Raw genomic sequence first — 17,479 nt, forward strand, 5'->3', positions numbered from 1 at the left:
GAGAGTTGTTTCTATATAATAAATAAGCATTTCTCTTCACTTCTCAAAAATGTTTTTCACAGAAAAACACTTTCCATGAAATTACCTTGGAAATTCCTCTTATTTTCTTCATAGTAAATCACCAAGCTCAACTGGCAGACATTTGAAAAGAGAGAATGTGGCCATGTAAACACTTCCCAGCAGAACATGGTGTCTGAGCTTAGCACACAAGTGCTGGCTTCATTCAATCGACGGAAGTTAACTGAGCATCTACCATGTGGTGAAAAACAAAAAGGGACAAGTTCTTGCTCTCATTAACCTTCAGTCTAGTGGGAGCACAGGAATTAAAAACAGTAACATGTTGTCTTCTTAAAGGCTCAGTTTTCTATTTCATGACTAATCTGTGGCTTTGATTTATCCTTTTGCTGCTATTTAAGGTCACATGCCAAATAAATAAGTAGCACATTTTTAATCACTGCTAGAAAGTTGATAGTAACTTCGGGTGAATTAAGTAACAAGCAGAGGGAATGTGAATCAGAATGGATTATGAAGTTAATTAAAGACATTAGAAAAGCTTGGTGTGCCAGTATCTCCAGACTTTTAAAGTCTTTTGGGTTTTATTAAGTAATGAGCTACTTTTCTCTTCCTGTTGGTTTATAAAACTAAAACATAGTGACAGGTGTTTGAATTAAAAAGGCAGTGGCTTTAAAAAAAATTAAATTTCTCTTTTGTTATTGTTTCAGTTTTTTAAAAAAAAATTTTGTTGAAATACATGTAACATAAAGTTTACCATTTTTCAGTGTACAGTTCAGTAGTGTTAAGTACATTCTCATTATTGTGCAGCCATCACCACCATCATCTCCAGAACATGTTTCATCTTGCAAAACTGAAACTGTACCCGTGAAACAATAACTCCCCATTTTCTCTTCCCCTGCCCCCTGGTAACTACCATTCTACTTTCTGTTTCTATGAATTTAATTACTCTGGATACCTCATTTAATGGAGTCATCCAGGATTTATCTTTTTGTGACTGGTTCATTTTACTAAACATAATGTCCTCAAGGTTTATCCATGTTGTACCATGAATCAGAATTTCCTTTAAGGCTGAATAATATTCCATTGTATGTATGTACTGCATTTCATTTATTCATCCATTGATGGACACTTGGGTTGCTGCCACATTTTGACTATTGTAAAATAATACTGCTGTAAATGTGTGTACAGATATCTCTTCAAGACCTTATTTTTAGTTCTCTTGGGTATATACCCAGAAGTGGAATTGCTGGGTCATATGGTAATCCTATTATTTTTTAACGTTTTTGGGAATGCCATACTGTTTTCCTTAGTGCTGTGCCATTTTATATTCCCACCAACAGTATACAAGAGTTCCAATTTTTGCACATTCTTGCCAACACTTTTTGTTAGTTTCATTTTTTCCAGCTTTATTGAGATCTAATTGACATATAACATAGTGTAAGTTTAAGGTGTACAACATGTTGATTTGATATGTTTGCAAATGATTACTACCATACCTAACACCTGCATCACTGTTAGTTTCATTTTTTGATAGTAGCCATCTTAAATGGGTGTAATGTGATATTATATTGTGGTTTTGATTTGCATTTCCCTAGTGATTTAGTGATACTGATCATCTCTTCATGTGCTTATTGGCCATTTGTGTGTCTTCTTTGGGGAAATATCTACCCAAGTCTTTTGCCTATTTTTTAATGAGGTCGTTTGTTGTTTGTTGTTGAGTTGTAGGAGTTCTTTATATATTCTGGATATCAACCTCTTACCAGATATGATTTGCAAGTATTTTCTCCCATTTTATATGTTGCCTTTTTACTCTGTTGATTACATCCTTTGATGCACAGAAGTTTCTAATTTTAATGAAGTCTAACTTACCTATTTTTCATTTTCTTGCCTGTGCTTTGGGTGTTATATTCAAGAAATCATTGCCAAATCCAGTGTCATGAGCTTTTCCTTCCATATTTTCTTCTAAGAGTTTTTTTTTGTCTTGTTTTTTAAATTGAGATATAGTTGATATTATGTAAGTTTCAGGTGCACAATATAATGATTCAAAATTTTTATAGGCTATTTTCCATTTATAGTTATTACAAAATATTTCCTGTATTCCCTATGTTGTATAATATATCCTTGTAGCTTATTTATTTTATACATAGTAGTTTGTACCTCTTAATCCCTTACCCCTTTTTTATAGTTTTATATGTATGTATAGTTTTACATATATTACATATATTTATAATTTATATATATATTATATATAGTTTATATATAGTTTTATAGTTTTAATTCTTACATTTAGGTCTTTGATCCATTTAGAATTAATTTTCTTATATGGTGTAAGAGAAGGGTCTAACTTCATTCTTTTCCGTGTGGATATCCAGTTTTCCCAACACCATTTATTGAAAAGACTGTCCTTTCCCCATTGAATGGTGTTGGCATCCTTATCAAAAATCATTTGACTATACATGCAAGTGTTTACTTCTGGACTTTTTACCCTATTCCATTGGACAGTATGTCTCTCTTTATGCCCATAGGACACTCTTTTGGTTGCTGTAGCTTTGTAATAACTTTTAAAATTGGAAACTATAAGTCTTTTGACTTTGTTCTTTTTCATGATTATTTTGGAAAAAAAAAATAACTTTATTTTGAGATCATTGTAGATTCCACATGTTGTGAAAAAATACTACAGAGAGCTCTCATATATCTTTTAGGCAGTTTCCCCTAATAGTAACATCTTGCAAAACAGTAGCACAATATCACAGCCAGGATATTGACAGTGACAACAGTCAAGGCACAGAACAACTCTGTCACTTCAAGTCTTCCCCATGTTGCCTTTTTATGACAACATCCACTTCCTCACTCCCACTCCCTTTTTCTGACCCCTGGCACCACTAATCTGTTCTCTATTTCTTTAATTTTACCATTTTGAGGGTTTTATATAAATGAAATCATCAGATGTACCTTTTGGGATTGGCCTTTTTAGCAAAATTCTTTGGAAATTCATCCAATAGTGTGTTCCTTTTTATTGTTGAGTAGTAGCTCAAGCAATGACTTTTTAAACTTTACTTAAAAAAAAATAAAGTCACTGCATCCTGGTTTCCTGTATTTTGTCTCCTTGAACCTCTGACTTTTGACACTATGTGGTTAAAAGAACTGGGGTCACCCAGAGAGCAGGAGGAGGCTGGATATAAACAAAAGCTCAGACCTATCTTCAGTGCTTCTCTGTGAGTGACCTTTGGAGAAAGACATTTTGTTGAGACTGAAATATTTTCTTTAAATATGTGACTCAGAATGGAATCTTAATTTTGATTGATAAGGAATGGAGCATTATTTGCCCAGGAGGGATTTTGCATGCTCTGTGATACACTGCTTTCTTTTCTTTACCATGTGGAATGTGTAAATCCAGGTTTCCATTTTGGTCCTTGTGCTGGCCTTGAATGAAGCACCACTCTGTTCCTAGCAGAGGAGCCATTAAGGGCTTTCCTTCAGTGCATCTTCCGTATCACATGTGTACCTAGTGTTTCCTAGATGCCAGGCACTGGGAACATGAGCTGTGAATGGTGCAGATACAATCTTAGGTTTCCTGGTGCTGAGCTTGGATTGATTCTTCCTACAGGTGTTTATCCAGCCCCTAGTAGATACCATTACACTGAGCCCCAAGGATACCATGAGGAGGACACAAATGAATCAGGCACATCTCTTTTCAGCAGTTTCAAGAATCTTGAACATGTATGAGTACATAAGTAAGAAAACAAAGTAAAAAATATTAACCTAGGGAAAGAACCAGGAAGTGTACAAACCCAGAGAGCCTCTCTCTGCCTGGGGCCTTGTCTTTGTCATTCCTGTTTATTTAAGCCCAGTACTTGGCAGTTAAAAACACTTAATCAGTGCAGTTGGTTAAGTCTTTGATTGACGGGTGGATTGATTGATGGAGATGGCATTTCAGCCAACGGTTGAGGGAGGAGACACGTTGAGACAGAGGAGAGGGTCTTCTCAGCAGAGGGACTAGCATCAGCAACAGCATAGTGGGTCGCCAGAAAATTCTGGGGTACCTATTACAGAAGACCCCAAGGAATTCAATTTGGCTGGAGCAGAAGGATGCAGGAAATTATGGAACAAAACAGGGCTTAAATGACCCTGAAACCTGCATCTGTAGACTCTATAGATCTATAAGTTATGGTGAAGGTCTTACACAGTAGGCCTTGGGGTTTTGACTTTGTTCTTCAGCAGCAGTAGAATGTTCTTCATGACATTTTATTTCTTTAATGTGTTAATTTGCTCATCCACAGATGTGGTACTTATAAGGAGGATTCCTGGTTCAATCCTACTTTGGTCCTTTTTATGACCCTGCGACCCATCCCTTGATCGTGACCCCAAAACATGTCTCGTCATTTGCCAGGGGGGATTGCGTTAGGAAAAGCATCACTGAAATGGGAAAGAGAACTCAAAAACCTATGTTTGCCCTTTGGATGAGAAGTGCTTTCAGCTATAAGGGCCAGTCTCTGCCAGAGATGGTTGGCCCAGTTGCCCTGTCCTAACCTCTTTTCCTTCCTTTTCTTAACAGTCTTATATCTGGTGCCTCCACCTGCTAAGAGAAGAGGTGGCTGCCCTCTACTTCCTGTGCTTAAGGAAAGGTTGTGAAGATCTATGATATGATGTTCTAATATTTGTTGTTCTTCACGATACGCTGTCACTGCCTGGTAGGAATACACCGTACAAAGCCATGCTTCCTGCTCTCGGAGAATTCACATTCTTTCTCTTCCTCACGACTCCTCTTCCCTCCTTTCATCACTTTTGATGTGCATTTTAACTTATCCCAGGCAGTCCACATCATCTCTTCAGGGTTCCTGCCTTGAAAAGTGAAATCAAGTTTAACATGTACCTTGTAGAGTAGATTCTATGGGCCGAACACTGCACTGGTTCGCTGCCAACTGCTCCTTTATTCATTCATTCAAAATGTGTTTATTGAACACCTACTATGTGCTAGACAGGTAGGCAAGATGTATGCCCCTGTGGAGCTTACATTGTAGAACGTACAGTATTTCAGAGGAAGTAAGATTCGTTTTCATGAAGCATCTGAGTGTGCACTCAGAAAAAGATACACGAAGGAATGCCAGGATGTGCTAGGTTGAATAGTGTAGCCCATATTTGTTGAGCCTGTGCTGTATCCTGAGCTCAGAGTGTCCCTTTATTTAAGCCTCACGATGGGCCTGTTTTCCCATTTAATAGACAAATGTTGGCTTGCAGAGGGTCAGTAGGTAATAAATGATAGACATGAGATTTGAACCCAGACAGTCTGACTCCAGAGCCCAGGGTTTTAATCACCACTCAATCAAATTTAAACAGGTGTTAGACCATGTAGTAATGATGATAAAAGTCATTCTGGAAGGGACTTCTCTTCTAGGCTGGCAGAGCCTGCCTCATCAGTGCACAGGCTTGGGGTGGGACAAAGATGTCCAGTCTTGGGACGAGAAGGACGGCAGACCTAGGCAAGGCTGGCATATTCTCCAAGATGAGGAGAGCAGAAGAGGCTTAAGATGGGAAACTGAGGCCCTCAGGGGACGGGAGCAGCAAGAATCTCATGGTGAAGTTGAAACTCGGTAGAGGGGTGGATTTTGAATGATGGGGTTAAATTTGCAAGCAGAGGTCTCTGCTGGGGAGGAGGAGCTGCCCTCCCTGGTCACAGAGTCCCGGGCACCTGTCCGATTCTGAGGAGCCACATTCGGAAGGGTCAGTGACCAAGAGTAACAACTTTATGGACTGGCCTTGGCAGCCTCACCTTAAAGTCCCCCAGGTTGGGGAAGTGAGCCTTGATTGCTCAGCACAGGGCCTTGGTCTGTCACCTTCTCCTGGAAGTCTCCAGTCTGTCTTGGTCGACATGCTGACTCGACAATTCCTGGGACCGAGTGTCAGTTACATCCCAAGTTCCATGTGGCCAGTCCCAGGGGCCCCCATGAAGGAGCATTTGCCTGGGGGCTGAACATCAGGCGGATATAACCTTTTCATTCTGTTCAGTGCTCTCATTTTTCTTTGGCAGAATGGTATTTTGCCATTTTCTTTCCATGTCTCACTTCCTTTTACACTTTACCATCTCCACTGCTGGCTACCACTCTTCTCAATTTATACATTTCATTAATATATTAGTTCGATCCTTCTCGGTCATTAATAAAGATGTTAAATAATTCTGAATCAGATACTCACCCCTGTAGGGCCCTACAGGGCACTTTCCTTTAATTAGTTGTGCTACCTTTCATCTCTCTAATGTCCTTTGGTTTCAGATTTCCAGCTGGTTTTGAATCCATGTGACTTTTTATCCAGTCCTGTTTGAACTAATTTCACGACTGAAAATCTGAGAGATGTTTTACTGAGTGTTGATTCAGGTCCAGGCTTGCAGAGAGCTTTGCTATATTCAGATTTTTTTAAAAAACAGATTAATAGAGTACAATTTGGCCTTAATAAACTAAGCCTTTCTAATGTACCTCTTTCCAATATTCTTTTCAATCATAGTGGTATCTTCTCCATTAATGTCGTGGTAATTTGAATTGTGTTGACGTCAGACTTCACGAAAGGTACTCTCACTGTCAGGAGTAATCCTCTTAGACCTTTTCGAAGATAACTATTTCTTTGCTAATTCCAGGAGCTTATAATGACTTTGTTTAAAAAAAAACAAAAAACTGGGTATTCTGTAATCACCTAATTAACCAGTTTCTAATGTGCTTTTTTATACAAAACAGGAAGTGATTTAAACTCATGAGCAACCAGAGCACATAGTATTTTATTAGTTTAAAATTGTACAGCCTGTTAAAAATAACTCTTAAGTCCTTAAAATGTAACTGACAGGAAGTGGACTATTCTAAGGTTAATTGCTGGACAACACAGAGCTATAAGGGTTACAGCCAATGTTATTTTGATTTGATAAATGGAAATCCTTGGACATAGGATGAGGGAGGAATCTCACTATAGAGCTAAATAATCTCTTTGCACCAAGCTAGATTATGTTTTTAAATTAACCCCTTGTACGTGTCAGCTTAAGGGGCCCACTACTTCATTTCAGGTTGTGAATTAACTCTTGATTAAAATACAGAAATAGATCTAAGATATCGAGTGTGTGGTGAGATCATTCTTTCCCTTTTATCTGTACTGGATTTTGAAAACATTTATCAGTAAATATTACAGAAACAGAAAATACTGTATTTCTAAGAATTGTTGCAACTGTACAGTACAGCCATATAGGTACCCTGTGTTTTTTCTTCTTATATACTTGCACTGTTTATTTAATGAGGTCCTCTTGGTAGCTCTTTTACTCGCTTATTAAGATTAAAAGAGGTTCTCCAGGCAAACAAAGGACAACTAATCTGACCCTGTTTGCAAGCGGACTAGAAGCATCTGCTTTCACGAGATAGGCCGGGCTGGATCCCATCCTAGACAGCCAGTGGAAACTTCTCTAAACAATGAGGTTTTAAAATGAAATCCTTTTGAAGTAGCAAGGCTGTCTCTACTCAAGGGGAAATAAAAAGTTGATAAGGTGATGTGGCAGGTCCTCTGATGGTGTCTGCAGAGCAAACTATAACCCCCTTCTGAAAAATCTTTTTTAGGTTAGTTATAAGGCTCTCTTTATTCTCTACTGAGAGCAAAGAAGTAGCATTTACTTGGCCGGTTTGAAATCTTGCTTGAGCAGATGTCAACCGTTTAAATATAAGAAGTGAGAAGGGCTATCTCGAAAGAAACCTGAGAAATCATAGCTGACTTGGATATAAATGTGAGTCTGCATTGAGGTTTACATAAAACAAAAACACAGTCTATCTTTCCTCCCTAAGAAGACAGTGACCCCTCTAGTGCAGGAGTCGGCAAATTCTCTTCTTCAAAGAGCCAAACAAACATTTTAGGCTTTGTGAGCCATGCGGTCTCTTTGTAAAGACTCAACTCTGCGTTGTAGCGTGAAAGCAGTGACAGACGATGCATAAATGGTGGGCGTGGCTCTGTTCCCCAAAAACGTTATTTATGGACACTCACATTTGAATTTCATGTGTTCTCCCATGTCATGAAATACTGTTCTTTTGACATTTTTTCATGGGCTGTACAAAAACACACGATGGACTGGATTTGGGTCACTCCAGGCAAATCCAGGAGTTTGCCAACTCCTGACATAGTACACATATGTCTCCCACAGTACCTAGTGCTGTCCTAGGGATCCTCTAGGTGTTCAATAAATACATGTTCACTTAGCTGTCATCATGTCAGAGCAAAGAGTAAGCCTTTTGCTATACAACACACACTTGACATTTGCAAGGGATTTATCTTGAAGTCTTTGCTAATCCCCCCCATTCCAAGTACCACTCTTGCAGATAATTTCCCCCATAAAATGCAGTCAACTCTAACAGAATAATTAAAGTGACCCTTTCAGGCCCTTCGTGATTCTATAAATACAGGGCTAAAGTCCTTTACTAAGTGATTAAAATAAATTCTGCCACCGAAATCAATTCTCTGTCACATTACATCATTGCTGTGATGACATTAATGATGCATTTACCTCAATCTGCAAAACCAATCCATAGTGATAATGAGTAATGGTGACTGCTCTCCCATATAGCACCTGTGTTTGTCAAGGAGCAGAATGATGAAACATCCTTTCAGTGGGATGGACAGCCCAGCAGTGCCTGCAAGGCCATCGTGAGGAGCATTATATGTGCAAAGGAACAGGAATAATGGGGCTTCTTCAAGAAGCAGCTGGTAGGCAGGTGTGAGGCATGACTGGTGCTCTCCCAGTGCCTTAAGTAGCTTCTTCCTAGATTTATTCTCTAAGTGGATATACTCGATGTTTATGACTTGGCCAAATTTCACGTGATTAAGCGTATCTGGACCTGGGGCTTGTCAAATATCAAGAGTGTGAGTATGAAAATTCACTCATGTTAAAGATCTGTGCTTTATATTGGCTAGAGTCTTAGAATCTTGTCCTGTTTGGTTACCATGTTGTAGAAGAATATAGACTTACTAGAAATGGTCTACAAAACAATAACTAAATGGTCAAAATGATAGACAGTAGCATTGTAGGAGAAAAGTGAAAGAAATCAAGATTGCTTTGTCTTTGAAAGGGAAAATGATTCTTGCCATCAAATAAAGGGCTTTTTTTTTAAGGGGGGAATTTTATTGCAAATAGAGTAAGGTGCATAAATCTGCATGGTATGGGGACCCAGTAATCAGGTGATTCCAAGGGAAACTTTCTCAATAAAGAAAGCCCTGATGGAGCTTTTAATGGGTACCCAGGAGGAGATGGTGGTATCCGCAATCTGTGGAGTAGAACCCGTTGGCTACAGTAGTTTAGGCATCCAGCTATTTGACGTTAGGTGCTTAACAGGTTGATTTCTCGAGATTTTCTTCCCCTGCAGCATACTCGTTGATTCTAATAGCCTAACTGAAACAAATGAAATAGGAACTGCCTTCTTGGGTATTAAATTTATCCAGAACGGTATTTATTCCAACTTAATGATGAGTCTGTTGACGACTTATAGTCAGTGGACTCCTTGTCTTCCCCTTCGTATTGTGATTTTGTGAGCCTCCCAAGGCTGTGAGGCAGCCAGCATTTTTGAGACTCGAGTGATAGCTCGCTCTTCAGACAGAATGTCAGACTCTTCAGCTGTATTTTCAACTGTCTTGCGAGACAAAGACTAATTGGTTTGACCTCATGCTGTCGCATGTTGAGAGACATGAATCTTCAGCACTCTTCCTTAAATTCATTGATTTCATTAAACACTGTCTGCTTGTGTTTGCAAAATGTTGTAATTTCCCAGTGATTTCTTCGAACTGCAGCTCATAAACAGAGTTTTTGGGCCGATGCCATTTCTTAGCTTTGATCTTGTGTTTTAATCTTTTATTTCCAATAGGTCTTCTACATTAAGTCCATTGAGCCACAGAAAATATCGACCTTAGGGAAAAGTAACGTGATCGTCACAGGAGCAAACTTTACTCAGGCATCTAACATCACAATGATTCTGAAAGGAACCAGTACTTGTGATAAGGATGTGTGAGTTCAAATATTACTCATTTATTCTTGGGAATGTAGTGAAAAGCTAAAAGTTATACCAAAGGGATAGTACTGTGAGTCTACTCTTTATGTAGTCAGTTTTTTCCCTTGTGCCAAAGTGAGGCAATTAGTTTGCATATATGATGAAACATAATTTCAGTAAGTAAAATAATTTAGACACTGCATTTGAAGTTAATTGTGAGAGAATCTGTCCCATGTTACCCCCGAAATATCAGTACACAATAATTTCAAGATGTTGCCTGTGTGGTGCCTTGATTTGTTTTCATTAACAAAATCCAGTACTTTGAGGAGCAAACATCATTTTGAAGATGACCCACTTAGAAAATTAGTTGAGTACCTTGGAATTTGTTGGGAAAATATGGCCTCTCCTCCAATGTATTACCTAAAGTTGGAAAAAGAAACTTTGGGATCCACTTTATTCTTCATAGCCTTTTCTTTATTGGATTAGCTTCAGGCTCAGATAATAACTAAATAGAACATATATTAGTTTAAAAAAAAAAAAAAAGAACAACAACAAAACACCCCAACACTAATATCTGGCCTGTGTACCGTTTGAATATCATTATTTCTATGACCCCATTCCCCTAACACACCCTTTCAGTGAAACTTTGAGAGAAGAAAATTTTAGTGTTTGACTAACACCCTTGTGCAAATGTTTCCCCCACAAAGAGCTGTAATAATAATAACATAATAGATAATTTGAGCTTTCTGCTTGTTAGTCTTGATAAGTGTGAGTTAATTTGAAGTAAAAGATGTTGCAGTCTACACGAAGTATAACACTGAGCTGGTTTTCATCATGGAAATGCATTGAAGGCAGTCCACTGAAGTGTGGGGTCTTGGTTGGAACTCTGAAAATAGATTTGTACAGCATTTTAATCTGCCACACTTATTTACTGAGTTCTCTGTTTTAATTCATTTGCGGTGTGTAACCACCATCCCCTTCTGTTCCTAGCAGTAAATTTGGGATGTCTGTCCTTTTGATGGGAAAAGCTGCTAGCTGGGGGCTCTCCTAGAATCTACTATTTACTGAAATTATCAAGTGCACATTAGTGGCTGTATCTATGCGACATAGGTATTTTTGTACCATTTATCCTGGCAAAATACCTTGCTGCAAAAATCTTTTATTTTGTGTAGTGAAATCTGTGAAGTTAGACACCTGTGTGTTCACTGAAAGGCAATCAACTTCACTGGAAAATAAGCCGTTTTTCAGAGCATTACCCTGTTTCTGACTCTTTATGCTTTCATTTCAATTCTGAATGTGTCTTGAGATACTGCAGTTATTAGATTAAACGACTCAGAGACCTTTCTGCATGTAGCATCTCAGTAACCACATCTGTGTGGTGAACCCAAGTTCACAAGCAGTAAACATAATACCCAGTTAATCTTATACCTGAGTTCGTGCCGTAATCCCGAAATCTTTTAAGGTGGTATTTTAAAATGTCTAGTTATCCTGAAGAGAAAAATATAAGAATAGTAGTGGAATGACCCACATTTCTGTCTGTCTCCTTCCAAAATTGATAAACAAGTTTGAATTTTAACGATCAGCCATTTTACAATGAATTTCCTAGAGCTTTGCTCTGAATATAAAACCTTAGAATGTAAATCTGAGGTGATGTAAGTACAGACTGATGTGAATGTTTTTTGAATTTGCCTTATTGTTAGAATCTATTATTAGTACTTTAAAGGCTATATGCATTAAAGTTGATAATCATGCACATAGCCTTTAAGTGGTAATAATAGATTCTCATGTAGCTTAATTATACTGCATTATTTGGACAAAACTCCGTCTTCATGACTTGTGCTTTAGAGGGTCACTGTAGATGTGATGTACAGAGGAGGCTGCAGTTTCAGAGGGAGTGTGGCAGAAGGCTTTGCTTTGACTTCTGAAGGGTGTGGAGGGCACGCCCTGCAGATTTCGGGAGCACCCAGGACAGTCCCAGCTCAGTGCCAGCCTGGAGGGGCTCGAGAGGCAGCTTGGCTCTGGTGCTGATTCATCCTGAGACCCTGGGCTCTTGGCGTAGACTTTAGTCTTAAGCTCCCTGCTCGTTGAACTGCAGAATCCCCATCCCTGCCCGGGACTGGGTTCTACCCACCAGTGTTTGACTGGGACTTCTTTTTTTTCAAGCTTTTCACTATGGCAATTTCCAGCCACACGCAAGAGAGAAGAATGTCACGAACCTCTCTGTACTCATCCTCCAGCTTCAGAACTTAGCGTGTTGCCAGTATTGTTTCATATATCTCCTCTGCATTTTTGGAAGTGAGGGAAGGATGGTGGCTGGAGTTTTTAAAAGCATATCTCAGGATATCTCATCGTGTACTTTCACTCAGAGATACTTCAGGATTTCTCTCTCACAGATAAAGATAGTGCCATGATCAACCCAACAAAATTAATGGTAATTCCTTAATAGACTTTAATACCCAGTCCGTTCCACTTTCTAGCAGTGCTTCATAAAGAAAATGGTTACATCTCCTTTCCCCACTTCCCATGGGAATGCAGATGAAAACATAAAAATGCATGAAAGAAAGAGGAACCCCTCCCCAGTTAATGCCCCAGCTGGACAAGTGGGCCCTGATTAATCGGCAGGGGCCTGCCGCTGTTCGGATAGTTTGTGAGCTGTTGTAGTTCAAGTGAAACTCATATCCTGTCACCTTAGGTAACTGACTGTGCTAAGCGTCTGTGTTGTTTAAGAATTCTCATTCTGCCCCTTTCTAGGATACAGGTTCGCCATGTGCTCAATGACACGCATATGAAGTTCTCTCTTCCATCAAGCCGAAAAGAAATGAAGGATGTATGTATCCAGTTTGATGGCGGGAACTGTTCTTCCGTGGGACCCTTGTCTTACATCGCCCTGCCACACTGCTCCCTCATTTATCCTGCCACCACCTGGATCAGGTATGTTCTAGCACATGTTTTTCCCTCGTTGTGGTTAAAAGGGTCACATGCATAAAGATCATGGAATTTACTCAGATAAACATAGAAATAATTGTCATGTCTAAGTCCTCCTTGCAGAAGTTTAGGATTTGTTCTTAGAAAACAAACACATGCCTGATAAACAGTTTGCTTCCCCTCATCACAGTAAACAGTGTGAGTCCATCCTGTTTTACTCTTAGCCATGGCTGCCGGGAAACTCACAGCTAAAACGTCTGTTCAGACTCTGGTTTCTCTTCAGATCGTGTAAATCTTACACATTGCAAAACATGTTCGATTGAAGTAACCATGCCTAAGTTTCCGATACAAATACATAACCCTTTTCACGATGTTTCACTCCTGCCCATGACTCCAAACCTTTTCTTTCTTACATCTTTCCTTTTATAACTTTTAGAATAAGCTGTTTTGAATAATTTGAGGAGATATTGGGAGCTGTCTAAATTAAAAACAGTATCTACGTTTCAAAGATACTCCCTAAGTGAGATATGGAAATTCCAAAGAACCCCTTTCAGACAACTCCGTGATATTAAGGGGAAAAAAATTCTCCCCCTAGTTGAATTTAAATTCACATTGAGATTTTGGAATATAACCCTAGAGATATTTTCTCCACCTAACACAGCATGAAACTAACTTTCAAAGTACTGTCTAGGTGAATGTGCAGATGAAGCTTTGTTAAAAAGAAAAAAAAGAAAGTGCAAAATCACTTCTAATATTCTTATTTAAGATTATGTGAGAGGTGGCTATATTAGGCTGCTGGGGCTGCCATAACAAAGTACCACAGACTGGATGGGTTAAATAACAGAAATTTATGTCATCAAAGTTCTGGAAGCTAGAAGTACAAGATCAAGGTGCTGTCAGGCCTGAGTTATTCCAAGTCCTCTCTCCTAGGCTTCTAGATGGCTGTCTTCTCCCTCTGTCTTCACAGTGGTCTTCCCTCTGTGCCTGTCTGTGTCCTAATCTACTTTTTGTATGAGGACACCTGTCATATTGGATTAGGGCCCACTCTAATGACCTCATTTAACCTGCATTACCTCTTTAAAGGTCCTATCTCCAAATCCAGCCACAGTCTGAGACACTGGGGGCTGGGACTTCAACACTTCGGCCTGTAACAGTGGTATAAGGAAAACTGAAATTTCCAAACCAAGGCTCTAGCATGGTTTGGACTCTGTCATGGGTCTAAATTCTCTCTATAAATAGAAGTAAACATTGATGTGGCACTTCCCCCATGCCTGGTGTGTTATATCTCTTGACTCAGTAAACCCTCACAAGCTTAAGGAGTCTCCCAAGGGGAGCCCTTTTCCCAGATGATGAAACTGAGGCATGGAGCATTCAAACAACTTATGCAAGCTCCAGGCAGTCTGGCCCAGGGTACTGTGCTCTGGGCCGCCCGTGTTCTGCTTTGTCATAAAATAAGAGGCTTCTTAATGTCCTGTCACCTGTGACATTCTGTGTGTCTCTCGGTTACTGCTGGGCAAGAGTGTGGCTCTGCAGCTTGGCCATTGGCAGAGCGTGTTGGTTTGGTTTTCTAGGAATTGTAACAGGCTGGCATGAGGCCAGCTCAGCCTTCACCCTCATGGATGGAAGGTTCAGAGTTCAGTGTTTTCCCTCTGCCCTACACAAATTGGCCTGCTCATGCCCACCTCCTGGTCTTGTACTCATGGGCCCCGCTGGCCCACGAAGCTGACCGACCCAGACTCCTGTCCCTTGGAATGAGTGTCTAGTAACCCTGTGGACAGCTGTTTATTTCACATCTAATGACCACTTTGCTTATCTGCAATTATGTGCTAAGAATCTGTGAAAGCATTTGGCTTAGTTTTGGAGAGATGAACATAGCTGTTATTTATATGGTTTACCAAATAGGAATTTAGACTTGAATGTCATTTATAACTTTACCTTGTCCAAAGTGTTCCGTGTCTTTCTACATAAAATGTAATTGGTAGGTTGGGAGTTTGATCTTGAAAATTGTAAGATTGAAGAATCTTCATATAGATTAAACAGAAATCAAACAAAATTCTGTTTAGTGAACCCTTTTCAAGGTACAGCTGATGATCTCATTATATGTGGCAGAATGACACAACAGAACTCAAAATTCTATAAAAGAATTTGGGCATTTTCATAGAATTAAAACCTGAATTTTTATATTTGTGTATCTTAAAAATGCTAACCCTGTGGCCAGGCTCATTAAAAGACCTGTAAAGTCATCCTGCATTTGCAATTAAAATTCATCAATTTTCTCTCCAATGTAACTGAGTTTAATATTAAGTATGAATACATTGATAGGTTTATTCATCAGTGCAAAATACCTGTGTGTTTATCTGTGAAACTCCTGTTACTGTTTTTCCTTTGCAGTGGTGGTCAAAACATAACCATCATGGGCAGAAATTTTGATGTAATTGACAACTTAATCATTTCACATGAACCGAAAGAAAACGAAAGTGTAAGTCTTCAGCTGCTTGTAATAATAGTTACTGTCAAGGATGATTTTGTTTTCGTCACACTAAAATCTGTTGGGATATTTTTTGCTTCTGTGCCTTTGTGCTATTATGAGCATTTACCTGTTGCAGGATCTATGATCTATACCGTCTGTGCCATAATGGAAATAATAAGACCTCCTACTTGTAGTTGTGTGTTCCGAGTTGTGGCACAGAGGGAAGAGGAGTGAACTTGATGTGACAAGACCTGCCATTTCCTCCGTGTGTGATTTGTGGCAAGTCACGTTAATGAGACAGTGTTTATGAATATGTGTGAAAATGCCTTGTGAGCGGCTGAGGTGTGATGTAAAGAGGCAGAGCATCTCCGTGAAGAGTAGGTGGTGGTGGTCCCACTGCACAGACAGCTGCGGTTCAGGGGTAAAGTGACCTGCTTCAGTCCAGAGGCCCTGCCATGTGCTTCTCCTTCTCTTGCCCTCGTCTCCTCCACCTGGTCTGGTGCCCGCCTGACCTCACCTCCTCTTGCCTTTCATGTCCCCACACAGGGGTCTGGTCCCCACCCCTCACTCAGCTCTGACCCCAACATGAGTCACACCTGGTCCCTGTCACAGGAAATGATGGATCTCAGATGCATGTTGGGGCCTCTGAGTGTACTTCTCAGCTCTTCTCAAACACTCCCCCCACGCTTTCTTCCCCTTTCTGTCTTTCCTTCACGAGAGGTGTGAAGATAAAGCCCAGCCAGACTATTTCCTGCCAAAGCTGGCAGATTTGTGAGTGGCCACAGACCTGGCCTCTGCTTGGGACCATTGTGGCTTCAGGCCGAGATCCAGGAGGCCTTCCTAGGTTCTCCTTAGAGCCTTGTCATACGCAGGGCCGCCTGCTGACACCTTTCGGGGCCAGTGCCAAGCCTCACGTTGTGTCTGATTCCAGACCACGTCTCCATGTTGTCAGCATATCCTGCTTAATGGTTCATATAGACTGACCCTCTGACCAGAGGTATTGCCTGTACTTGTGAGTAGACTTGCTCTCCCTCCCCAAAACTGTCCCTAAATCAAGTAGAATTTATTGAGCACCTGCTGTGGGCAAAACACTTTGCTGGCTGCAGGGGCAGAAGAGAAATGAGAGACTCACATTGCCTGCATGGAGGGAGATGGCTAATCTACACTGGGATTGAAAGTTGAGAGCACAGAATGTCATGAGGTTCTAAGTCCTCTGATTCCCTTCCAGCTCAGACACGCTAAGTCCGAGAAGGCACTAGGTGTTTCCACATGAAAGAGGAATTCAATCCGGTTGGATTTAAGCAAGTGTGTGGCGTGGAGCCAGACGGGTGGGACTTGGACGAGTGGAAGCAGGGAGGCGATTTTGGGTGCTGAGGATGACAAGTTACTCACAGGCCCCAGGTGGGAACATCAGTGAGCCCTGATGGAACCCAGAGATGGGTCAGGAACAAGCCAGAGGGATTCCTGGAAAACCATGTTGGGCCATAAGAGAGTATCAGACTGGAAATTTTGCCCTTAATTCTGTAGGCAGTACGGAGCTGCTGAAGATAAAGATCTTCACTGTGAGCAGGGGGTGACACGAGTATAGGTATTTTTATGATTATCTTGGAAACGGTACACAGGACCATACAAAGAAGCAGTAGCTTAAAAAAGACCAGGAAGACCTGCTGACATCTCACACACGTCCGGGTGCCTGCGTCAGCAGGTCCTCCGGGCTGAGCGGTCCTGGGCCGTGGTCGGAATGGCAGGTCCAGAGTGTGGGGAGATAGTAGAGCTGGGCATGACGGGTTATCTCTGTAGCATTGTCATTAGTGGGAGGTGACATTGTGGAAGAGAGGGCGCGAAGGAAGAAGGGAAGAGTGCCTAGGATGGAATCTTGTAGAAGAGCTTCATTTTAAGAAGTGAAAAAAAATACGATGGCCAATGAAGGTGGCCAAGAAGCTGCTGGAAACTAGAGGAGAAGAGTATTTTCAACAGTGGTAGCTGGTCACTAGAGCAGAAATTTAGAGGGTTGAGAGCACTGGGGTTAGGGTGACCCCATCACCAGTCATCTTTCTGGAAGGCATCCTTAGTC

The 17,479-nt window shown here is 40.5% G+C and overlaps 1 protein-coding gene across 1 annotated transcript in view; it reads left to right on the top strand.

The window, feature by feature from the left end:
• PLXNC1 (plexin C1) overlaps positions 1-17,479 on the top strand; it is a 138,490-nt gene that overhangs the window by 65,914 nt on the left and 55,097 nt on the right. Inside the window, exons 10-12 of the mRNA XM_010989952.3 lie at positions 9,888-10,027; positions 12,762-12,941; positions 15,327-15,414. Coding sequence (XP_010988254.3) covers positions 9,888-10,027; positions 12,762-12,941; positions 15,327-15,414 — 408 coding nt within the window. The remainder of the gene's footprint in view (positions 1-9,887; positions 10,028-12,761; positions 12,942-15,326; positions 15,415-17,479) is intronic.

This window comes from Camelus dromedarius, chromosome 11, assembly GCF_036321535.1.
Source record: "Camelus dromedarius isolate mCamDro1 chromosome 11, mCamDro1.pat, whole genome shotgun sequence".
NCBI lineage: Eukaryota > Metazoa > Chordata > Mammalia > Artiodactyla > Camelidae > Camelus > Camelus dromedarius.